Raw genomic sequence first — 25,103 nt, 5'->3', positions numbered from 1 at the left:
CACTCCTCCAGTGAAAGTCCGGTCCTTCAGGTCCTGGGGGCTGCGGGTGCAGGGTCTCTCCCAGGTGTCGGGACTTAGGTTTCAGAGAGTCGCGGTCAGGGGAAGCCTCGGGATTCCCTCTGCAGGCGGCGCTGTGGGGGCTCAGGTGGGACAGGGTTTGGTACTCACAGTATCAGAGTAGTCCTGGGGTCCCTCCTGAGGTGTCGGATCTCCACCAGCCGAGTCGGGGTCGCCGGGTGCAGTGTTGCAAGTCTCACGCTTCTTGCGGGGAGCTTGCAGGGATCTTTAAAGTTGCTGGAAACAAAGTTGCAGCTTTTCTTGGAGCAGGTCCGCTGTCCTCGGGAGTTTCTTGTCTTTTCGAAGCAGGGGCAGTCCTCAGAGGATGTCGAGGTCGCTGGTCCCTTCGGAAGGCGTCGCTGGAGCAGGATCTTTGGAAGGCAGGAGACAGGCCGGTGAGTTTCTGGAGCCAAGGCAGTTGTCGTCTTCTGGTCTTCCGCTGCAGGGGTTTTCAGCTGGGCAGTCCTTCTTCTTGTTGCAGGAATCTAATTTTCTAGGGTTCAGGGTAGCCCTTAAATACTAAATTTAAGGGCGTGTTTAGGTCTGGGGGGTTAGTAGCCAATGGCTACTAGCCCTGAGGGTGGGTACACCCTCTTTGTGCCTCCTCCCAAGGGGAGGGGGTCACAATCCTAACCCTATTGGGGGAATCCTCCATCTGCAAGATGGAGGATTTCTAAAAGTTAGAGTCACCTCAGCTCAGGACACCTTAGGGGCTGTCCTGACTGGCCAGTGACTCCTCCTTGTTTTTCTCATTATTTTCTCCGGCCTTGCCGCCAAAAGTGGGGCCTGGCCGGAGGGGGCGGGCAACTCCACTAGCTGGAGTGTCCTGCTGGGTTGGCACAAAGGAGGTGAGCCTTTGAGGCTCACCGCCAGGTGTGACAAGTCCTGCCTGGGAGAGGTGTTAGCATCTCCACCCAGTGCAGGCTTTGTTACTGGCCTCAGAGTGACAAAGGCACTCTCCCCATGGGGCCAGCAACATGTCTCGGTTTGTGGCAGGCTGCTAAAACTAGTCAGCCTACACAGATAGTCGGTTAAGTTTCAGGGGGCACCTCTAAGGTGCCCTCTGTGGTGTATTTTACAATAAAATGTACACTGGCATCAGTGTGCATTTATTGTGCTGAGAAGTTTGATACCAAACTTCCCAGTTTTCAGTGTAGCCATTATGGTGCTGTGGAGTTCGTGTTTGACAGACTCCCAGATCATATACTCTTATGGCTACCCTGCACTTACAATGTCTAAGGTTTTGTTTAGACACTGTAGGGGTACCATGCTCATGCACTGGTACCCTCACCTATGGTATAGTGCACCCTGCCTTAGGGCTGTAAGGCCTGCTAGAGGGGTGTCTTACCTATACTGCATAGGCAGTGAGAGGCTGGCATGGCACCCTGAGGGGAGTGCCATGTCGACTTACTCGTTTTGTCCTCACTAGCACACACAAGCTGGTAAGCAGTGTGTCTGTGCTGAGTGAGAGGTCTCCAGGGTGGCATAAGACATGCTGCAGCCCTTAGAGACCTTCCTTGGCATCAGGGCCCTTGGTACTAGAGGTACCAGTTACAAGGGACTTATCTGGATGCCAGGGTCTGCCAATTGTGGATACAAAAGTACAGGTTAGGGAAAGAACACTGGTGCTGGGGCCTGGTTAGCAGGCCTCAGCACACTTTCAATTGTAAACATAGCATCAGCAAAGGCAAAAAGTCAGGGGGCAACCATGCCAAGGAGGCATTTCCTTACAATCCGCTTTTGCGTGTGATCTGGCTCTATTGTTTGTAATTACTCCTCAAATCTATGTTTTTTTAGTTGAGAGGACATTCCTTGTTCCTCTGAGTAGGAACCAGTTTTCGGTTCGGTTGCCGGGTGTTTCGGCACCGAAACCGTGTCTTTGGATCTTCTCGGCTCCGACAGGATCTTTTTCTTTTTCGGTGTCGTTCCGTCTCGGTACCGACCAACTTCGGTGCCGCTGTGCTGAGCAGCTTCGGTGCCGCTGTCTCGGTGTTGACCCTTGTCTGCACCACTCTGTCGGTCCCGAGATTGCTGCGTGCCTGTGTCTCGACCCGAGTCGGACGACTTGGACACCAGCTCGCCCTTTTTCGGTGCCGATGGACGGTCACCTACTTTCCGGGTTAAGCCACGGCCTGTTGGCGGTGGCGTCCCCTGGGCTTTGTCAGTCTTTTCATGTGTTTTTTGTTTCGACGTCTTACTCACGGTTGGTTGATCTTCGACGTCGAATTCTTCGGAATCCGACTCATGGATGGAGAAAGTTTCTTCTTCCTCCTCCTCGAACTGTTGTTGTCCTGTCGGCGTGGACGCCATCTGCAACCTCCTGGCTCTTCGGTCTCGGAGCGTTTTTCTCGACCGAAACGCACGACAGGCTTCGCACGTATCCTCCTTGTGCTCGGGGGACAGGCACAAGTTACAGACCAAATGTTGATCCGTATATGGATACTTATTGTGGCATTTAGGACAGAATCGGAATGGGGTCCGTTCCATCAGTCTCGATTTTGCACCCGGTCGGGCCGACCAGGCCCCGACGGGGGTCGAAATTACCCCAAAGGGTCACCGGAGCTCTTCAAGGTTCGGTGTCGATTTGTTCTAACTATCCCGATACCGAACGAAACAATACCGACGGATGTTTCCGAGATTCTGACTAACTTTCCGACCCGAAACACGGAGCGAAAAGGAACACGTCCGAACCCCATGGCGGAAAAAAAACAATCAAAGATGGAGTCGACGCCCATGCGCAATGGAACCGAAGTGGGAGGAGTCCCTCGGTCTCGTGACTCGAAAAGACTTCTTCGAAGAAAAACAACTTGTAACACTCCGAGCCCAACACCAGACGGCGGACTATGCACAGCATGTGTATCTGCAGCTACACATGCCACCGAACATATTTTTTCCCCGAAGCATGCACGTTTTCAGACGCCATTCCAATCATCAAAAACCTTAAGCAAATACATTAGGGACACTGACACATCTTTGACACATTAAATTAAGTTAGTTCCCCTGGGCCATCAGCATGGAGTAATGTCAACATCTCACATAAATCTATCTGTGGGAATGACTGCTGGGCAACAGCAAGGTTGAATACATTACATTGATTGGTGTTCAGTCACGTTATTTATTATAATTCCCTCCAGATTCGATTCTTATTATTCCCACTCCCCCAAAACACGTGCTTAGCAACATTTGCAGAGGAGTAAGCACACAACAGTATTTTTTTTTTTTTTTTGCAAGTCATTCCATTAGTTTACCCGTGCATCCTGGGTTCTCATGCCATAGGGAATCACTAAAGAAAAGATATGCAAAATGCACAATGAATCAATCAGTAGATTTTTACGGATGTTCTTACCTCTCCTGTCTGGGATCCATCTACACGTGACGCAGGGAGTTCACAACCAGATGGAATCTGATTACTTGGCTGTTGACAGAGTAAAGACACATTACAGTCCACAGTGAACTTTACAAGCTTTGTATTCCGTCTGACAGCCCATCTTTGCCCTTTCCTATAAATTAATGAGCAGCATCCCCATTCACCAGACTCAGTCTCCTTCCATGTACATGAAAGGGAAGACAGCAATTGCTGCAAAGCACCAAAATAATCCAATTAGAAGGCAGTGGAATAAACGTGGCCCTTCATGTCCCTTTTCATAAGCATTCCACCTGTTCTATGCTCCTCAAAGCCCACTGGGTTCCCAAGACGACAGACACATATAGTCTAGCTAAAAAGCTGGATAATGATGTTAGTAAAGAGCTGATATGGAAGTTAAGTTGTTTGGAAGTAAGATTCATGAAGGGAGTGCCTCTGCCTTAGGTCTTAGACCTTAATAGGTTCTTACAAAGAAAGGCACATTACAAAAAGGCCACTTAATGGGAATTAGTTATCAAACCAAACAAAAAAATTAACCAAAGGGGTACAAGGCAAAAATATTTTGGAGCATGACTGAGTCTTATCTTCGAGTCTTGCCTTTGGGGCCAACAGACAATTTGAATAATTCAGTATTGGTGGTTGGTCAAATGAAGAATTTAGATGCAAAAACTCCCCACCTGTATTCGGATGAGCCTGTACTTAGGATCTCAGAACACAGCCTGCAAAAGAAAGGCCTTACTAGAAGTGTGCTTGAGATGGACACCATTCCCATAACAATATTCTGCAGCTTGATGCTTTTCCGTATTCAAGTTTTGCTTTATTCCATCTTCTATTGTTTGCGTTGGGAAAGCTACCATTTCCTTTTTTCTGAATTTAGGCACTGACCAGAGGAGAAGCTATGCCGACCCCCCTATGACAGTGAAAGTAAGCCCACAATAGCAGAGTACATGGTCACAATTTTCAAATTCGTTTTTTCCTGCTGTTAAGATTTTTTCCTTACTATTATTATGATTTCTTTTTGCAGACACACCAACCTTTACTTGGGAGGTGAGTGGGGAACATGTGAATGCAGAAGAGCTTCAAGCTTTGAAACTATTTTTACCGGTAAGTATTTGGCTTCTTTTGCACCATGAATCTCTTCTAGATTCACATGCTGTGCATGGATTATGCAATAGTTTTAGCTCTCTGAGAATGGTGTCAGTGAAGTTAGGGTGGTTTGACAATGAGAGGTTTTGAAACCCTCCGGTCCACAACCACTTCCATCTTTGCATGAATAGCCACACCTTATTGTGTTGTGCATGTGTGAACTGATGATCATGGTGCTGCAATATATATATTGCCGATTGAGACATTTGCTAGTAAAGATAATGTTACTCCTTTTTTCCTAATAGAATGTGTCCTTGGTTTCCAACTAATCGTTTTCTCTGCTAGAGTCTAACAAGTCTGGTTGTCTGCACTAACCATCACACTACTGCTTCCTGTTGACATTGGGAGCCCTCTCATTGGTGCTGCATCAGTCAAAAAGAACTAGTTGCTTCTTCATAGCGATTTAGTGTCTTGTATGAAGTACATAATTATTAGCCCTTAATAAATTTAGCATGCAGGGCTCTTATCACCTTTGTCTTTAGATGTTTGAAAAAAGCACATAAATGGACAAATTGGTTTACATGGAAATAAAACATGACCTTAGTAATAAAATGTGGTTTAGGCCCCTCACTGGTAGCAGTGTAGCAAAAAAAGGTGTTGATTCTGATGGCACAAACTGACTGGAGAATGCTGCATCAAAAGAGTCGGTATATTCCTTTCTTTTAGAATATGTAGATGGGTTTGACAAGTGCCAAGAAAAAAGAAAGAAAATGTGTGAGAGAGACTGAAAGGAGTGTGAGAGACAGAATATGCCTGTGTCACAGCCTCTCAGGTAGCCTGCTCTAAAACTTAAGGGGATTAAGTGGCCCTTCTTGACATACTGCAGCTATTGTAGCCATTATGTAAGCTTTGTGTCCTTGTTTTGGCATACTGGGGATGTTGTTACTAAACACAAGTCCCATGCACCTCTCTTCATTGCTTGACCAAGAAAATAGGATCCAGAAAAGGACTCAATGCCACATGAGAGAAGGCAGTTGTACGACAAGTAAGCCAACAAAATAATTATGACCATTAATTTTGAGTCATCCACATGCATGTTCATTGAGAATTTCAGATAACAAGAACATAAGTCGATAACATACAGAATACATCTACCTGAGATGTACTGGTACATGTAACCTTTAGCGCTTCCATGCAACAATACCTGTGCTTCTGTACTGTGATCTGTGGTAGTTTGATCTGCATTTGTCACTTGCTCAACTCCACTACCTTCTGCTGGTTGCTGATCTTCTGGTACTGTAAATGTCAGGGAACAGTAAAGCTCATTTTACCTTGGAAGACAATTCACATCAGAAGAAAACATACAACAGACAAACTGTAAGGCAGTGACACAACACATTAACCTGCTAGCATTTGATCCTGATGTGGTTTATATATTTAAAAACAGAGCACTGCATGTTATCAATACATTATGTTGACAATGCTGCTGAAAAATAAAGAAAACCGTGGAGCCGAAATATGGGACATCATCTTTCATCTATGTTTCAAATATTTTCCCTAAATGCTACCTGCATTATTTAATTTAGTTCAAATAATAAACTCTCAAAGATGAAGGTATTTATGCCACCAAGATAGTTAAGGGTCATAGTGTATCTATACTACAAACTAAGAAGAGTTTATCACCTATACCTATAGTTCACTAGATTTCCTAAAAATCCAGGTTCCAGCAAGTTAGACCTTGAAGCACGTTTTCCACATCTGGTGTATCCAGATGTTTTTTGTCACAGGAGGAGTATAGTGTAAAAATGTGGAATCAGCACATGTCAATTAAAGTGGAACATTTAGGAATCTTCTTAAAAAAATAAAAATATGACTACTGATTTCTAAAAACACACTTTCCTTGAAAAAATTCAATGTAAGCATCTTTGCTGGAAAAGCTTGTATTTCCCCACCTCGCACTATATATGAAAAGTCCAACAAGAAGGCTGTCTTCCACATGTGCTTTGAGTAGAGGCTGGAAAGAACGACTCATTTACCTTGAAAGTACAATGTTAGGCTTCAGGGACATCTGTTTGGATACCCAAGAAAAGATGAAAAAACGCCGCCTCTTTGCTTCTTTAATCCCCTTGCAAGGGCAGAAATGCATATGTTTATCCCTTTGGTATTGCGACACTGCAACTTTGTACACTCTGACTGAGGTTAAATGCACTTACAACAACTGATAGGATAAACGTGATGACAGACATTTACTCATGACCCAGTAATAGTTTCTCTCCCTTCAATTTAAGTGTATAGGTTTCTTGGAGGTAGTACACTAGCTAGAACCTCTGGGCACTCTTCTAGAATGTAGAGTTCTCTGAATTCAAACAGCTGAGGATACAATCAGTCTCTTGTAAAGGGGCAAGATTGCTTTTTGTCATCTGTGCAAGGTGGATCCTGAATCTAAACAGTATGTCCATTTGGGCATTTGGATGATCATGTACAAAACTGCCTTTTCATGACCAAGATCATGACAATTACTTTGAACCTCAAACATCTGAACAGCACTCAGGTGAGCAGGAGAATAGCAGGAAAGGAACAGGCAAGATTGCTAATAATTCTATCTTTTTTTGCCGAGCTCCCACTGAACACTAGCAAAGAACTGTCAACTCTTCTTCTTTTTCACTCCAATGACATTCATGGGCAGAGGTGGACAAAGTATCCCTGAATTGCTGGAGACTTGTCAAAGCTGTTGAGTATCCAGGTTTCGACTATTGATATGGTCTTTGTTTCCAGATGTAAAATATGTTTACCAGACTATTTATGGAGGACCTCTGATTATACCGTAAGAAGGCTATAAAGGCCTTGTTAGGACATATTCAGAGACTTAAAGTGGTCCTCAGTTCCAAGAAATTGCTTCCTTGGTTACACTGGGGGCCTAGAGTTGAGTGGTCACATAGACTGATAGCCCAACCTTGTGAAGAAACACCAGTTGAAAGAGACAGTGTTCAAGATGTTGTGCATCCATCCACCAGACAAGAGCCAATCTTGTGGTTACAGACCCCAATGGATGTCTGTACCCATCAATACATCAGTTCTGCAATGAGGGAAAAGCAGGATGCACATCAGTATTGCCCCAGGTACAAATCTGCACCAATATACTATTAAGGAGGACTTACCAATATATTGTTTTAACCTTTGGTACTTGATAGCCTAGAACTTGGCTTAAAGATGGTGAGGCTTGTTCTATGGAAAACCATTCTCTTACAGAGCTTCAGGCTGGTTCTTTCTTGATGTACTGGATAACTCAGATTCTTTCGCAGACTAGAATTGCTTATCATTCCCTTTTATGCAACCACTGCCAATGCCACTTGAATACAATTGTTCAGGTATGGGAATATGTGAAGGCCCAAGTGTTTGACGAGCTGGTAGCGGAGTCCGCTGCACCAAGAGTGGACATGAAGCCAAACATCTGGAACTGATGGAACTGGCTCTTATTCATAAACCACAGACTGCTTTGGTAGTCAGGATAAATGGGTGCATGGAAAGTCAGCCTGTAAAATGTATGTATGTGACATATGTACAGGGAGTGCAGAATTATTAGGCAAATGAGTATTTTGACCACATCATCCTCTTTATGCATGTTGTCTTACTCCAAGCTGTATAGGCTCGAAAGCCTACTACCAATTAAGCATATTAGGTGATGTGCATCTCTGTAATGAGAAGGGGTGTGGTCTAATGACATCAACACCCTATATCAGGTGTGCATAATTATTAGGCAACTTCCTTTCCTTTGGCAAAATGGGTCAAAAGAAGGACTTGACAGGCTCAGAAAAGTCAAAAATAGTGAGATATCTTGCAGAGGGATGCAGCACTCTTAAAATTGCAAAGCTTCTGAAGCGTGATCATCGAACAATCAAGCGTTTCATTCAAAATAGTCAACAGGGTCGCAAGAAGCGTGTGGAAAAACCAAGGCGCAAAATAACTGCCCATGAACTGAGAAAAGTCAAGCGTGCAGCTGCCACGATGCCACTTGCCACCAGTTTGGCCATATTTCAGAGCTGCAACATCACTGGAGTGCCCAAAAGCACAAGGTGTGCAATACTCAGAGACATGGCCAAGGTAAGAAAGGCTGAAAGACGACCACCACTGAACAAGACACACAAGCTGAAACGTCAAGACTGGGCCAAGAAATATCTCAAGACTGATTTTTCTAAGGTTTTATGGACTGATGAAATGAGAGTGAGTCTTGATGGGCCAGATGGATGGGCCCGTGGCTGGATTGGTAAAGGGCAGAGAGCTCCAGTCCGACTCAGACGCCAGCAAGGTGGAGGTGGAGTACTGGTTTGGGCTGGTATCATCAAAGATGAGCTTGTGGGGCCTTTTCGGGTTGAGGATGGAGTCAAGCTCAACTCCCAGTCCTACTGCCAGTTCCTGGAAGACACCTTCTTCAAGCAGTGGTACAGGAAGAAGTCTGCATCCTTCAAGAAAAACATGATTTTCATGCAGGACAATGCTCCATCACACGCGTCCAAGTACTCCACAGCGTGGCTGGCAAGAAAGGGTATAAAAGAAGGAAATCTAATGACATGGCCTCCTTGTTCACCTGATCTGAACCCCATTGAGAACCTGTGGTCCATCATCAAATGTGAGATTTACAAGGAGGGAAAACAGTACACCTCTCTGAACAGTGTCTGGGAGGCTGTGGTTGCTGCTGCACGCAATGTTGATGGTGAACAGATCAAAACACTGACAGAATCCATGGATGGCAGGCTTTTGAGTGTCCTTGCAAAGAAAGGTGGCTATATTGGTCACTGATTTGTTTTTGTTTTGTTTTTGAATGTCAGAAATGTATATTTGTGAATGTTGAGATGTTATATTGGTTTCACTGGTAATAATAAATAATTGAAATGGGTATATATATTTTTTTTGTTAAGTTGCCTAATAATTCTGCACAGTAATAGTCACCTGCACACACAGATATCCCCCTAACATAGCTAAAACTAAAAACAAACTAAAAACTACTTCCAAAAATATTCAGCTTTGATATTAATGAGTTTTTTGGGTTCATTGAGAACATGGATGTTGTTCAATAATAAAATTAATCCTCAAAAATACAACTTGCCTAATAATTCTGCACTCCCTGTATAGCATAAACAACCAAAGGGCAGCAGAACACTGTAAAGGGTCAAAGGCAAAGAGACAGTCAACAGTAAAGTCAGTAAAAGTATCTTACTTAGTATGCAGGTTGGCAAAATGATTGGGAGAAATAGTAGGATTATAATCATTATTGTATTTATAAAGTGCTTACTACCCTAGACGAGGCGTCAAAGTGGTTTTCGGCAAGTAGCATGTTACTCTGGAACCCAAAATGATTAGAGGTGGATTGGTATAGAGCAATAGGAGTTAATTTGAGCAGTGGACAGGAGTCTGTTAGTTGGATTGAAGAGGATATTGGAGGGACAGAAGAGGGAAGAATCTAGAAAGTGTTAATTGGGAGATCATATTAGTAAGATGAGGTTTGGGATCAGTAGAAGGAGGAGAGCAGAGTCTGTAGAAAGGGTTTCAGGAGTTCACAGTAATAAAATGAGGTTTGCGATAAGTCAAAGGAGAGATACATGAGAAAATGTAGTGGCGTTGTTTGGAGATCATAGTAGTAAACTGAGGTTGGGGTGAGCAGGAGGGAAGAGTCTACGACTGGGTTATTTTGGAGATCATAGTAGAATGGGGTTTTGGGTGAGTCATAGTGAGGATAGAGGATAGATTGAGAGATGTATATTTGAGAGTCATTTTATTCTCATGTACATTAGGACTAAAGTAATAAATATATACACAAGATTACATAAAAAGGGAATATACGTATAAGGAGTATAATATATTGAGAATTTAAAGATGTATAAACACAGAAGTTCAAGTGTTGCAGTATTTAAAGTTTACTTGTGTATTTTTTTTTTTATAACAATGATTATTTTTATTATTTCATCCTTTCCTTAATATTTCAATAGTGAAGTGCTTGTAGATAAATAATTATGCTAGTATTTACATACTGTAATAAATAAAACAGAGTCTAATAAGAATCTCATCAAACAACGTATATAGAAACTATGCAATTAACTATGAATATGTTAAGCACAGAATACTATATAAAACCGTAGGTAATATACACATTTCTTGAGCAGGAATGAAGAGTATATATATTTTGAAGATAATTATCCGTGGATCTTGTTTGGGGGTAATGAAATCTACAGTTTGCCAGCTTGAACAGAGAAAGATGTACCACCTACTGTCTTTCTTGTATGGTGGGGTTTTGAGGTGAGCTGCCAATCTTGAGCAGAGGTTCCTTTGTTGAGTGTATTTGGTGATTTTATTCAGGATGAAAAGCTGTCCTGTTTCATGTATTACTTTGTGGGTGATTCACACAGCTTGAAGGTGGATCTTCTGGCAACCGGTAACCAATGTAGGGCCCTCAAGGCAGGGGAGATGTGGGATTGTGGCTTTAGATTTAGGAGTAATCTGGCAGCAAAGTTCTGAATCTGTTGTAGTCTTTTCATAGTTGATAGATGCTCTGTGGCAGAGGCCAGTACAAGAGAGATAGTAGCCTGGACCTTGTGTGGAAATCGTAATCATAAGCTGGTAAATCTATTCAAAGTAAGAAATAATCCTTCCTGCAGGTGTATGATGACTGTGGAATATTTCCACCCTGGAATAACTGCTTTTTCCGACAACCGATCAAATAGATGCACTAACAGGACTGACCTCCATCACCCTGATTTGTTCATCACTAGGAAGTACCCATAGTAGAATCCTCTGTTCTTTTGACTTCTTGGGGCATTTCAGTTCTCTTCTTGTAGGAGCATAGCCACATGTTTATACTCTAAACCATTTAGACGGCTACTTGCTTGCTTTCCTGGGTGAATTCTCATGTGGGTTCTTGATAAACTTCAAAGGGTGACCAAACTGGATAACATCCAGTGTCCACCTATCCATTTTATGAACATACAGACTTTTAAATGTTTCGAAAACCTGTCCTCTATCGGCATCACTCAAATCTTAAAGGAGTTATTCTCACTATGTTGCTTCTGCTTGGATCTGAGCACTTGTGAGCTCGATAGATAAAAAGGAAAGTAAAAAGAATGCCAAGAGTGGCAGGAATAGGGTAGTAGTAGGCTGTTTTTCCTTTCCCTCCACAAAGAAAAACCTCTAAGCTTGCAGTGAAGCCACGGATGTGGGCGTCTATGTACAGGATATGAAGCATTGTAATGCTTCTACCATAGGTTTCCCAAACAAGGCTTTACTGCTAAAGGCAATAGATAACATTTTGTTGGGAACTTAGACTGAAGAGATGAGGTGCGAGTTAACCTAGTCATCGGATGACCACTATCAACTACTGCTTAAACCCAATATTAGCTATATTAAAAAGCATATTGATAGTTAATTATTTAATTTTACTTCACCATCCTGTAGGGAAGCTTTGGCTTCAGCTCTGTCACGAAGAAAGATAAATAATTCCACACCCTTAGACAAACAGCCTGTCTGACATCTATTGCGGCACACACATATATAAATAGAAAATTATTCTGCCATTGTGGAGCACTGCAACAGATAATGGTGTGGTAAATCTTTACAAATCTCGACCAAAAGAGCTCTACAGTAACAGGCACGATATTTTGGCCTCAAAAAGCACATATGGCTGCAATCATTCGTAGCAAAGGAAGCAACTACTGACGTTAGTCAAAGTGAAGTTAGCCAATGGCGGAAGTGGGTTGACCCACTAGACCTAAAAAGGGCCTGCTCACATTGCACTCCATCACTACTTCCCACAATCCACAGGAAAACTTGTCATGTGACTGCACCCCAGGGCCCATGCAACCATTCATGGGACTTTTCTTCCTCCTTCTACTCGTGTTCTGACATGCAGAGGGTGTCCTCCCCTGTAGCTCACAAATGAGGGAAGCTACCAGTAAGCCTGTCATATTCAACTTCTACCAGGAATATCTGGGCATACTTCTCCCTGGTAAGAGCATGTAGATTCACCATTATGCAGTGACACACATCTTTTACACTGGAGTGACATCAACTATTTAAAGTCATGCACCCCTGTAAGGAAATGCCTCCTTGGCATGGTTGCCCCCTGACTTTTTGCCTTTGCTGATGCTATGTTTACAATTGAAAGTGTGCTGAGGCCTGCTAACCAGGCCCCAGCACCAGTGTTCTTTCCCTAACCTGTACTTTTGTATCCACAATTGGCAGACCCTGGCATCCAGATAAGTCCCTTGTAACTGGTACTTCAAGTACCAAGGGCCCTGATGCCAAGGAAGGTCTCTAAGGGCTGCAGCATGTCTTATGCCACCCTGGAGACCTCTCACTCAGCACAGACACACTGCTTGCCAGCTTGTGTGTGCTAGTGAGGACAAAACGAGTAAGTCGACATGGCACTCCCCTCAGGGTGCCATGCCAGCCTCTCACTGCCTATGCAGTATAGGTAAGACACCCCTCTAGCAGGCCTTACAGCCCTAAGGCAGGGTGCACTATACCATAGGTGAGGGTACCAGTGCATGAGCATGATACCCCTACAGTGTCTAAATAAAACCTTAGACATTGTAAGTGCAGGGTAGCCATAAGAGTATATGGTCTGGGAGTCTGTCAAACACGAACTCCACAGCACCATAATGGCTACACTGAAAACTGGGAAGTTTGGTATCAAACTTCTCAGCACAATAAATGCACACTGATGCCAGTGTACATTTTATTGTAAAATACACCACAGAGGGCACCTTAGAGGTGCCCCCTGAAACTTAACCGACTATCTGTGTAGGCTGACTAGTTTTAGCAGCCTGCCACAAACCGAGACATGTTGCTGGCCCCATGGGGAGAGTGCCTTTGTCACTCTGAGGCCAGTAACAAAGCCTGCACTGGGTGGAGATGCTAACACCTCCCCCAGGCAGGAATTGTCACACCTGGCGGTGAGCCTCAAAGGCTCACCTCCTTTGTGCCAACCCAGCAGGACACTCCAGCTAGTGGAGTTGCCCGCCCCCTCCGGCCAGGCCCCACTTTTGGCGGCAAGGCCGGAGAAAATAATGAGAAAAACAAGGAGGAGTCACTGGCCAGTCAGGACAGCCCCTAAGGTGTCCTGAGCTGAGGTGACTCTGACTTTTAGAAATCCTCCATCTTGCAGATGGAGGATTCCCCCAATAGGGTTAGGATTGTGACCCCCTCCCCTTGGGAGGAGGCACAAAGAGGGTGTACCCACCCTCAGGGCTAGTAGCCATTGGCTACTAACCCCCCCAGACCTAAACACGCCCTTAAATTTAGTATTTAAGGGCTTCCCTGAACCTAAGAATTTAGATTCCTGCAACTACAAGAAGAAGGACTGCCTAGCTGAAAAACCCCTGCAGAGGAAGACCAGAAGACGACAACTGCCTTGGCTCCAGAAACTCACCGGCCTGTCTCCTGCCTTCCAAAGATCCTGCTCCAGCGACGCCTTCCAAAGGGACCAGCGACCTCGACATCCTCTGAGGACTGCCCCTGCTTCGAAAAGACAAGAAACTCCCGAGGACAGCGGACCTGCTCCAAAGAAAAGCTGCAACTTTGTTTCCAGCAGCTTTAAAGAACCCTGCAAGCTCCCCGCAAAAGGCGTGAGACTTGCAACACTGCACCCGGCGACCCCGACTCGGCTGGTGGCGATCCAACACCTCAGGAGGGACCCCAGGACTACTCTAAGACTGTGAGTACAAAAACCTGTCCCCCCTGAGCCCCCACAGCGCCGCCTGCAGAGGGAATCCCGAGGCTTCCCCTGACCGCGACTCTTTGAACCTAAAGTCCCGACGCCTGGGAGAGACCCTGCACCCGCAGCCCCCAGGACCTGAAGGACCGGACTTTCACTGGAGAAGTGACCCCCAGGAGTCCCTCTCCCTTGCCCAAGTGGAGGTTTCCCCGAGGAATTCCCCCCTTGCCTGCCTACAGCGCTGAAGAGATCCCGAGATCTCTCATAGACTAACATTGCGAACCCGACGCCTGTTCCTACACTGCACCCGGCCGCCCCCGCGCCGCTGAGGGTGAAATTTCTGTGTGGACTTGTGTCCCCCCCGGTGCCCTACAAAACCCCCCTGGTCTGCCCTCCGAAGACGCGGGTACTTACCTGCAAGCAGACCGGAACCGGGGCACCCCCTTCTCTCCATTCTAGCCTATGTGTTTTGGGCACCACTTTGAACTCTGCACCTGACCGGCCCTGAGCTGCTGGTGTGGTGACTTTGGGGTTGCTCTGAACCCCCAACGGTGGGCTACCTTGGACCAAGAACTGAACCCTGTAAGTGTCTTACTTACCTGGTAAAACTAACAAATACTTACCTCCCCTAGGAACTGTGAAAATTGCACTAAGTGTCCACTTTTAAAACAGCTATTTGTGAATAACTTGAAAAGTATACATGCAATTTTGATGATTTGAAGTTCCTAAAGTACTTACCTGCAATACCTTTCGAATGAGATATTACATGTAGAATTTGAACCTGTGGTTCTTAAAATAAACTAAGAAAATATATTTTTCTATATAAAAACCTATTGGCTGGATTTGTCTCTGAGTGTGTGTACCTCATTTATTGTCTATGTGTATGTACAACAAATGCTTAACACTACTCCTTGGATAAGCCTACTGCTCGACCACACTACCACAAAATAGAGCATTAGTATTATCTATTTTTACCACTATTTTACCTCTAAGGGGAACCCTTGGACTCTGTGCATGCTATTCCTTACTTTGAAATAGCACATACAGAGCCAACTTCCTACATTGGTGGATCAGCGGTGGGATACAAGACTTTGCATTTGCTGGACTACTCAGCCAATACCTGATCACACGACAAATTCCAAAATTGTCATTAGAAATTGATTTTTGCAATTTGAAAAGTTTTCTAAATTCTTTAAAGTCCTGCTAGGGCCTTGTGTTAGTCCCTGTTAGCATTTCTTTTAGAGTTTAAAAGTTTGGTAAAAGTTTGAATTAGATTCTAGAACTAGTTTTTAGATTCTTAAAAAGTATTCCAACTTTTAGAAGCATAATGTCTAGTACAGATGTGAATGTGGTGGAACTCGACACCACACCTTACCTCCATCTTAAGATGAAGGAGCTAAGGTCACTCTGTAAAATAAAGAAAATAACAATGGGCCCCAGACCTTCCAAACTACAGCTCCAGGAGCTGTTGGCAGAGTTTAAAAAGGCCAACCCCTCTGTGGATGGCAACACAGAGGATGAGGATAGTGACTTGGAGGAAGATTCCCCCCTACCAGTCCTATCTAGGGAGGACAGGGCCTCTCAAGCCCTGACTCCACAAATACTAGTCAGAGATGCTGGTTCTCTCACAGGAGGGACCAACAACTCTGAAATCACTGAGGATAACTCCAGTGAAGAGGACATCCAGTTAGCCAGGATGGCCAAAAGATTGGCTTTGGAAAGACAGATCCTAGCCATAGAAAGGGAAAGACAAGAGATGGGCCTAGGACCCATCAATGGTGGCAGCAACATAAATAGGGTCAGAGATTCTCCTGACATGTTGAAAATCCCCAAAGGGATTGTAACTAAATATGAAGATGGTGATGACATCACCAAATGGTTCACAGCTTTTGAGAGGGCTTGTGTAACCAGAAAAGTGAACAGATCTCACTGGGGTGCTCTCCTTTGGGAAATGTTCACTGGAAAGTGTAGGGATAGACTCCTCACACTCTCTGGAAAAGATGCAGAATCTTATGACCTCATGAAGGGTACCCTGATTGAGGGCTTTGGATTCTCCACTGAGGAGTACAGGATTAGGTTCAGGGGGGCTCAAAAATCCTCGAGCCAGACCTGGGTTGACTTTGTTGACTACTCAGTGAAAACACTAGATGGTTGGATTCAAGGCAGTGGTGTAAATAATTATGATGGGCTGTACAATTTATTTGTGAAAGAACACCTGTTAAGTAATTGTTTCAATGATAAACTGCATCAGCATCTGGTAGACCTAGGACCAATTTCTCCCCAAGAATTGGGAAAGAAGGCGGACCATTGGGTCAAGACAAGGGTGTCCAAGACTTCAACAGGGGGTGACCAAAAGAAAGGGGTCACAAAGACTCCCCAGCAGAAGGGTGATGAGACAACCAAAACTAAAAATAGTAAAGAGTCTTCTACAGGCCCCCAAAAACCTGCACAGGAGGGTGGGCCCAGAGCCTCTTCACAAAACAATGGGTACAAGGGTAAAAACTTTGATCCCAAAAAGGCCTGGTGTCATAGCTGTAAACAGCATGGACACCAAACTGGAGACAAGGCCTGTCCCAAGAAAAGTTCCACTCCAAACTCCAATCCAGGTAACACTGGAATGGCTAGTCTCCAAGTGGGATCAACAGTGTGCCCAGAGCAAATCAGGGTCCACACTGAAGCTACTCTAGTCTCTGAGGGTGGGGTGGATTTAGCCACACTAGCTGCCTGGCCGCCTAACATGCAAAAATACAGGCAGCAGCTCTTTATTAATGGGACAAGTGTAGCGGGCCTGAGGGATACAGGTGCCAGTGTCACCATGGTGACAGAGAAACTGGTTTCCCCTGGCCAATACCTGACTGGAAAAACTTATACAGTCACCAATGCTGACAATCAAACTAAAGCACATCCCATGGCAATGGTAACTTTAGAATGGGGAGGGGTCAATGGCCTGAAGCAGGTGGTGGTCTCCTCAAATATCCCAGTGGACTGTCTGCTTGGAAATGACCTGGAGTCCTCAGCATGGGCTGAGGTAGAGCTAAAAACCCATGCAGCAATGCTGGGTATCCCTGAACTGGTGTGTGTGAAAACAAGAGCACAGTGCAAGGCACAGGGTGAAAAAGTAGAGCTGGAGTCTGGAAAAATGGCCCAGCCTACCAAGAGAACAGGAAAGTCAGTTGGGAAACCAACTGCAACACAGCAAAAGAAAGGGAACCTCTCTTCTCAGGAAGAAGTTCTGCCCTCTGAGGGAACTGAGCCTTTGGAGCTTGAACCTTATCAGGTTGAGCTCTTAGGCCCAGGGGGACCCTCAAGGGAAGAGCTGTGTAAGGGACAAGAAACCTGTCCCTCTCTTGAAGGCCTTAGGCAGCAAGCTGCTGAAGAGTCCAAAGGCAAGAAAAATGGAACACATAGGGTCTATTGGGAAGATGGGCTCCTGTACACTGAGGCCAGAGACCCCAAACCTGGTGCCACTAGGAGAGTGGTAGTGCCTCAGCTGTTCAGGGAGTTCATCCTAACATTGGCCCATGACATTCCCCTTGCTGGACATTTGGGACAAACCAAGACGTGGGAGAGGTTAGTCAACCACTTCTACTGGCCCAATATGTCCAACATGGTTAAGGAGTTTTGCCTCTCCTGCCCCACCTGTCAAGCCAGTGGTAAGACAGGTGGGCATCCAAAGGCCCCCCTCATTCCACTTCCAGTGGTGGGGGTGCCCTTTGAAAGAGTGGGTGTGGACATAGTTGGTCCACTAGAACCTCCCACAGCCTCAGGAAATATGTATATCCTGGTAGTAGTGGATCATGCTACCAGGTATCCTGAAGCTATTCCCCTTAGGTCGACTACTGCCCCTGCAGTAGCCAAGGCCCTCATTGGTATCTTTACCAGAGTGGGTTTCCCTAAGGAGGTGGTGTCTGACAGAGGTACCAACTTCATGTCAGCATACCTAAAGCACATGTGGAATGAGTGTGGAGTGACTTATAAATTCACTACACCTTACCATCCACAAACTAATGGCTTAGTTGAGAGATTCAACAAGACATTAAAGGGCATGATCATGGGGCTCCCAGAAAAACTCAAAAGGAGATGGGATGTCCTCCTGCCATGTCTGCTTTTCGCTTACAGGGAGGTACCACAGAAGGGAGTAGGGTTCTCACCCTTTGAACTTCTGTTTGGTCATCCTGTAAGGGGACCACTTGCCCTTGTTAAAGAAGGCTGGGAGAGACCTCTCCATGAGCCTAAACAGGACATAGTGGACTATGTACTCGGCCTTCGCTCTAGAATGGCAGAGTACATGGAAAAGGCAACCAAAAACCTTGAGGCCAGCCAACAACTCCAGAAGTTTTGGTATGACCAAAAGGCTGCACTGGTTGAGTTCCAACCAGGGCAGAAAGTCTGGGTTCTGGAGCCTGTGGCTCCCAGGGCACTCCAGGACAAATGGAGTGGCCCTTACCCAGTGCTAGAGAGGAAGAGTCAGGTCACCTACCTGGTGGACCTGGGCACAAGCAGGAGCCCCAAGAGGGTGATCCATGTGAACCGCCTTAAGCTCTTCCATGACAGGGCTGATGTGAATCTGTTAATGGTAACAGATGAGGATCAGGAGGCAGAGAGTGAACCTCTCCCTGATCTTCTGTCATCAGACCCAAAAGATGGCACAGTAGATGGAGTGATCTACTCAGACACCCTCTCTGGCCAACAGCAGGCTGATTGTAGGAGAGTCCTACAACAGTTTCCTGAGCTTTTCTCCCTAACCCCTGGTCAGACACACCTGTGTACCCATGATGTGGACACAGGAGACAGCATGCCTGTCAAGAACAAAATCTTCAGACAGTCTGACCATGTTAAGGAAAGCATCAAGATGGAAGTCCACAAGATGCTGGAATTGGGAGTGATTGAGCGCTCTGACAGCCCCTGGGCTAGCCCAGTGGTCTTAGTCCCCAAACCTCACACCAAAGATGGAAAGAAAGAGATGAGGTTTTGTGTGGACTACAGAGGGCTCAACTCTGTCACCAAGACAGATGCCCATCCAATTCCAAGAGCTGATGAGCTCATTGACAAATTAGGTGCTGCCAAATTTCTAAGTACCTTTGACTTGACAGCAGGGTACTGGCAAATAAAAATGGCACCTGGAGCAAAAGAAAAGACAGCATTCTCCACACCTGATGGGCATTATCAGTTTACTGTTATGCCCTTTGGTTTAAAGAATGCCCCTGCCACCTTCCAAAGGTTGGTGAATCAAGTCCTTGCTGGCTTGGAGTCCTTTAGCACAGCTTATCTTGATGATATTGCTGTCTTTAGCTCCACCTGGCAGGATCACCTGGTCCACCTGAGGAAGGTTTTGAAGGCTCTGCAATCTGCAGGCCTCTCTATCAAGGCATCCAAATGCCAGATAGGGCAGGGAACTGTGGTTTACTTGGGACACCTTGTAGGTGGAGGCCAAGTTCAGCCACTCCAACCCAAGATCCAGACTATTCTGGACTGGGTAGCTCCAAAAACCCAGACTCAAGTCAGGGCATTCCTTGGCTTGACTGGGTATTACAGGAGGTTTGTGAAGGGATATGGATCCATTGTGACAGCCCTCACTGAACTCACCTCCAAGAAAATGCCCAAGAAAGTAAACTGGACTGTGGACTGCCAACAGGCCTTTGACACCCTGAAACAGGCAATGTGCTCAGCACCAGTTCTCAAAGCTCCAGATTATTCTAAGCAGTTCATTGTGCAGACTGATGCCTCTGAACATGGGATAGGGGCAGTTTTGTCCCAAACAAATGATGATGGCCTTGACCAGCCTGTTGCTTTCATTAGCAGGAGGTTACTCCCCAGGGAGCAGCGTTGGAGTGCCATTGAGAGGGAGGCCTTTGCTGTGGTTTGGTCCCTGAAGAAGCTGAGACCATACCTCTTTGGGACTCACTTCCTAGTTCAAACCGACCACAGACCTCTCAAATGGCTGATGCAAATGAAAGGTGAAAATCCTAAACTGTTGAGGTGGTCCATCTCCCTACAGGGAATGGACTTTATAGTGGAACACAGACCTGGGACTGCCCATGCCAATGCAGATGGCCTTTCCAGGTTCTTCCACTTAGAAAATGAAGACTCTCTTGGGAAAGGTTAGTCTCATCCTCTTTCGTTTGGGGGGGGGTTGTGTAAGGAAATGCCTCCTTGGCATGGTTGCCCCCTGACTTTTTGCCTTTGCTGATGCTATGTTTACAATTGAAAGTGTGCTGAGGCCTGCTAACCAGGCCCCAGCACCAGTGTTCTTTCCCTAACCTGTACTTTTGTATCCACAATTGGCAGACCCTGGCATCCAGATAAGTCCCTTGTAACTGGTACTTCAAGTACCAAGGGCCCTGATGCCAAGGAAGGTCTCTAAGGGCTGCAGCATGTCTTATGCCACCCTGGAGACCTCTCACTCAGCACAGACACACTGCTTGCCAGCTTGTGTGTGCTAGTGAGGACAAAACGAGTAAGTCGACATGGCACTCCCCTCAGGGTGCCATGCCAGCCTCTCACTGCCTATGCAGTATAGGTAAGACACCCCTCTAGCAGGCCTTACAGCCCTAAGGCAGGGTGCACTATACCATAGGTGAGGGTACCAGTGCATGAGCATGATACCCCTACAGTGTCTAAATAAAACCTTAGACATTGTAAGTGCAGGGTAGCCATAAGAGTATATGGTCTGGGAGTCTGTCAAACACGAACTCCACAGCACCATAATGGCTACACTGAAAACTGGGAAGTTTGGTATCAAACTTCTCAGCACAATAAATGCACACTGATGCCAGTGTACATTTTATTGTAAAATACACCACAGAGGGCACCTTAGAGGTGCCCCCTGAAACTTAACCGACTATCTGTGTAGGCTGACTAGTTTTAGCAGCCTGCCACAAACCGAGACATGTTGCTGGCCCCATGGGGAGAGTGCCTTTGTCACTCTGAGGCCAGTAACAAAGCCTGCACTGGGTGGAGATGCTAACACCTCCCCCAGGCAGGAATTGTCACACCTGGCGGTGAGCCTCAAAGGCTCACCTCCTTTGTGCCAACCCAGCAGGACACTCCAGCTAGTGGAGTTGCCCGCCCCCTCCGGCCAGGCCCCACTTTTGGCGGCAAGGCCGGAGAAAATAATGAGAAAAACAAGGAGGAGTCACTGGCCAGTCAGGACAGCCCCTAAGGTGTCCTGAGCTGAGGTGACTCTGACTTTTAGAAATCCTCCATCTTGCAGATGGAGGATTCCCCCAATAGGGTTAGGATTGTGACCCCCTCCCCTTGGGAGGAGGCACAAAGAGGGTGTACCCACCCTCAGGGCTAGTAGCCATTGGCTACTAACCCCCCCAGACCTAAACACGCCCTTAAATTTAGTATTTAAGGGCTTCCCTGAACCTAAGAATTTAGATTCCTGCAACTACAAGAAGAAGGACTGCCTAGCTGAAAAACCCCTGCAGAGGAAGACCAGAAGACGACAACTGCCTTGGCTCCAGAAACTCACCGGCCTGTCTCCTGCCTTCCAAAGATCCTGCTCCAGCGACGCCTTCCAAAGGGACCAGCGACCTCGACATCCTCTGAGGACTGCCCCTGCTTCGAAAAGACAAGAAACTCCCGAGGACAGCGGACCTGCTCCAAAGAAAAGCTGCAACTTTGTTTCCAGCAGCTTTAAAGAACCCTGCAAGCTCCCCGCAAAAGGCGTGAGACTTGCAACACTGCACCCGGCGACCCCGACTCGGCTGGTGGCGATCCAACACCTCAGGAGGGACCCCAGGACTACTCTAAGACTGTGAGTACAAAAACCTGTCCCCCCTGAGCCCCCACAGCGCCGCCTGCAGAGGGAATCCCGAGGCTTCCCCTGACCGCGACTCTTTGAACCTAAAGTCCCGACGCCTGGGAGAGACCCTGCACCCGCAGCCCCCAGGACCTGAAGGACCGGACTTTCACTGGAGAAGTGACCCCCAGGAGTCCCTCTCCCTTGCCCAAGTGGAGGTTTCCCCGAGGAATTCCCCCCTTGCCTGCCTACAGCGCTGAAGAGATCCCGAGATCTCTCATAGACTAACATTGCGAACCCGACGCCTGTTCCTACACTGCACCCGGCCGCCCCCGCGCCGCTGAGGGTGAAATTTCTGTGTGGACTTGTGTCCCCCCCGGTGCCCTACAAAACCCCCCTGGTCTGCCCTCCGAAGACGCGGGTACTTACCTGCAAGCAGACCGGAACCGGGGCACCCCCTTCTCTCCATTCTAGCCTATGTGTTTTGGGCACCACTTTGAACTCTGCACCTGACCGGCCCTGAGCTGCTGGTGTGGTGACTTTGGGGTTGCTCTGAACCCCCAACGGTGGGCTACCTTGGACCAAGAACTGAACCCTGTAAGTGTCTTACTTACCTGGTAAAACTAACAAATACTTACCTCCCCTAGGAACTGTGAAAATTGCACTAAGTGTCCACTTTTAAAACAGCTATTTGTGAATAACTTGAAAAGTATACATGCAATTTTGATGATTTGAAGTTCCTAAAGTACTTACCTGCAATACCTTTCGAATGAGATATTACATGTAGAATTTGAACCTGTGGTTCTTAAAATAAACTAAGAAAAGATATTTTTCTATATAAAAACCTATTGGCTGGATTTGTCTCTGAGTGTGTGTACCTCATTTATTGTCTATGTGTATGTACAACAAATGCTTAACACTACTCCTTGGATAAGCCTACTGCTCGACCACACTACCACAAAATAGAGCATTAGTATTATCTATTTTTACCACTATTTTACCTCTAAGGGGAACCCTTGGACTCTGTGCATGCTATTCCTTACTTTGAAATAGCACATACAGAGCCAACTTCCTACAACCCCCTTCATCAATGCCTGGATGTCAAAGGCCTACTTGAAACCGAACCCCCTGTTAATTATGATTGTCAATAACAACACAAAAGCTTAAGTACAAAAATAGCCACTGAAATTAATCTGTTTTTTAAACTACGCCACCATAGTCCTTTGATTACAAATCGTCAGCAAACGCAGATGCCCCCCCAATATAAGGAAGTGGAGAGAATCATTACCAAGTAAAAAGTAATGGAATATGTAGCAGTCTCCAACACTCAATCACCTTTGCTAACTTCAACAAAGTACATTTCCTAATAAACAAGACAAATATTTCTAGTGGTAAATTTAACACATGCAGACTAGCCATAGCCAGACAAATACCAATAAATTCAAGCAGGACAAAACAAAACAAGACATAGGTGGAACACAATTCTAGCACAGAACCTGAGCCATCAACCTTTTCGACAAACACCTCATACAGAAACAAGCACATCAACTCCTTAGCCCAAAATGGGATTAAAGATACTTCTCCCAAATGTAAGCAAATTTTATTTCACTTTTGTTTGTATCCACTCTCCATCACTTGCACAGCTTTCACTGCACTGTACAAAATCTTGTATATACAAATATACATACTAACTTGTGGGCAGAGCAGTACAAATGCACATTCTTCAGTTGGCAAAGGCAGCAGGAGTGGTGGGAAGGTGTCTCATTACGTTTGACAACCACATTACAGAAATGAACAACTTTACCTCAGAAACGAATCATGAACTAACTTTTCAATAAGTGGGGAAGATTATGTTGAAAAGATGTACATTTCGTTCAAGGCATTGAGCATACAAGACAGACTCCAGCACACCACTCACTCCCTTCTCTTTAATATTGATGGCTTTGAGTGGTTTAGGCAATTTGCATTTATTTGGTCCATCAACGTACAAGACCAGTAACAAAGGGAGTGTGCGTGAAAGCATAACAAAAACATGAAAAATGTTCTGCACCTCCTCCTGGTTTTTCAAAAATCTGGTTTACAGTCAGCTTTGGACAATTCAGAATCAAGCAATGTGGTAGCCACTTCTGGTGAGCTGTACTTCCATATTTATTTGACTTCTTAATAGATTACTCACCTGCATTTGGTACAAAAAGGTTTGTTGGAATAGACATTGGTGCCAAAGGTGCAAACAAATCTGCAGGTGGTGGGACTGAACTTCTGGATCTGGAGCCGCCGGGGTTCAGGACATCAACATACCTGCCTCTTGCTCCTGCTGAAAAGGAGACATTATTGTTGCAGGTAGTTCTTCTTTTTGATTCTGCAAATATTCATGCTGCACACTTATGTTACTTTCCTTGACATGAAGAAATTGAAGCAGAAATGTTTAGTGACTTTGCCACAAGAAATGTAAGATTGTCTCTTAAGACTATTAAAGGTGAGCACCGGAATGACAAATAAACAAATGTATTCATTATGGTAACAGCAGAAAAGTCTTAGCAAGAACCATGAGTACCAAGAACAATAAAAGCACAATAAAAGCACAATGTGTAATTTCCAGTTGTGGTTGGCAAAATATTCAGGTGATAAGGAGAATAGCTGAAATCGGTTTGAAAAACAAAAAAAACAGACACTGCACACAGGTCTACCTCCGGATTCAGGTAAACATCTTCAATTGTTGTGCAGTCAGGGTACACCCCGTGATACAATTTCCTTCTGGTCTACAATCAGAGGTCATACATGTACTGAGAACCTGCTTATATTCTGTAGTCAGTAAGTTTGTGAAATTGGCTACTACAAACAGGCAGTATCTGTAGCCCAAAGCTGCCGGTAGTATCAAATGAACATGTATTGCTGCATAGCACAGGTTTGCGATCTGTTAAATACTTCTTTTAATTTAAAACTAGTTTGACAGGCATACTGGCCAATGAAAATCAGCACAGACCACGTTCAAAGTGAAATAAAACTTTATTTTACTTATCAGGGTTCTCCAAAAAAATTACTAGACAGCCTGATGATTCCATATGTTTTTCTCTGTTCCTGCAAGCAATTTAGTGTCTTTCAATACACTAAAAAAGTATTGAAACACATATATACCATATGAAACC

The 25,103-nt window shown here is 45.4% G+C and overlaps 1 protein-coding gene across 6 annotated transcripts in view; it reads right to left on the bottom strand.

The window, feature by feature from the left end:
• The window catches only part of SEC16A (SEC16 homolog A, endoplasmic reticulum export factor), a 300,868-nt gene that overhangs the window by 51,424 nt on the left and 224,341 nt on the right, over window positions 1-25,103 (bottom strand). For 4 of the 6 annotated variants that reach the window (XM_069241597.1, XM_069241599.1, XM_069241598.1 and 1 more), the window contains 3 exons: window positions 24,134-24,271; window positions 5,712-5,803; window positions 3,404-3,472 (listed from right to left, as the gene is read on the bottom strand). In XM_069241597.1, the coding sequence (XP_069097698.1) occupies window positions 3,404-3,472; window positions 5,712-5,803; window positions 24,134-24,271 (299 nt within the window). The remainder of the gene's footprint in view (window positions 1-3,403; window positions 3,473-5,711; window positions 5,804-24,133; window positions 24,272-25,103) is intronic. The other 2 variants (XM_069241601.1, XM_069241602.1) reach the window with 1 other exon arrangement.

Source organism: Pleurodeles waltl, chromosome 6, assembly GCF_031143425.1.
Source record: "Pleurodeles waltl isolate 20211129_DDA chromosome 6, aPleWal1.hap1.20221129, whole genome shotgun sequence".
In the NCBI taxonomy this organism is placed as follows: Eukaryota; Metazoa; Chordata; class Amphibia; order Caudata; family Salamandridae; genus Pleurodeles; species Pleurodeles waltl.
The sequence above is the reverse complement of the archived record's forward strand: the minus strand, read 5'-3'. Positions and strand labels throughout refer to the sequence as shown.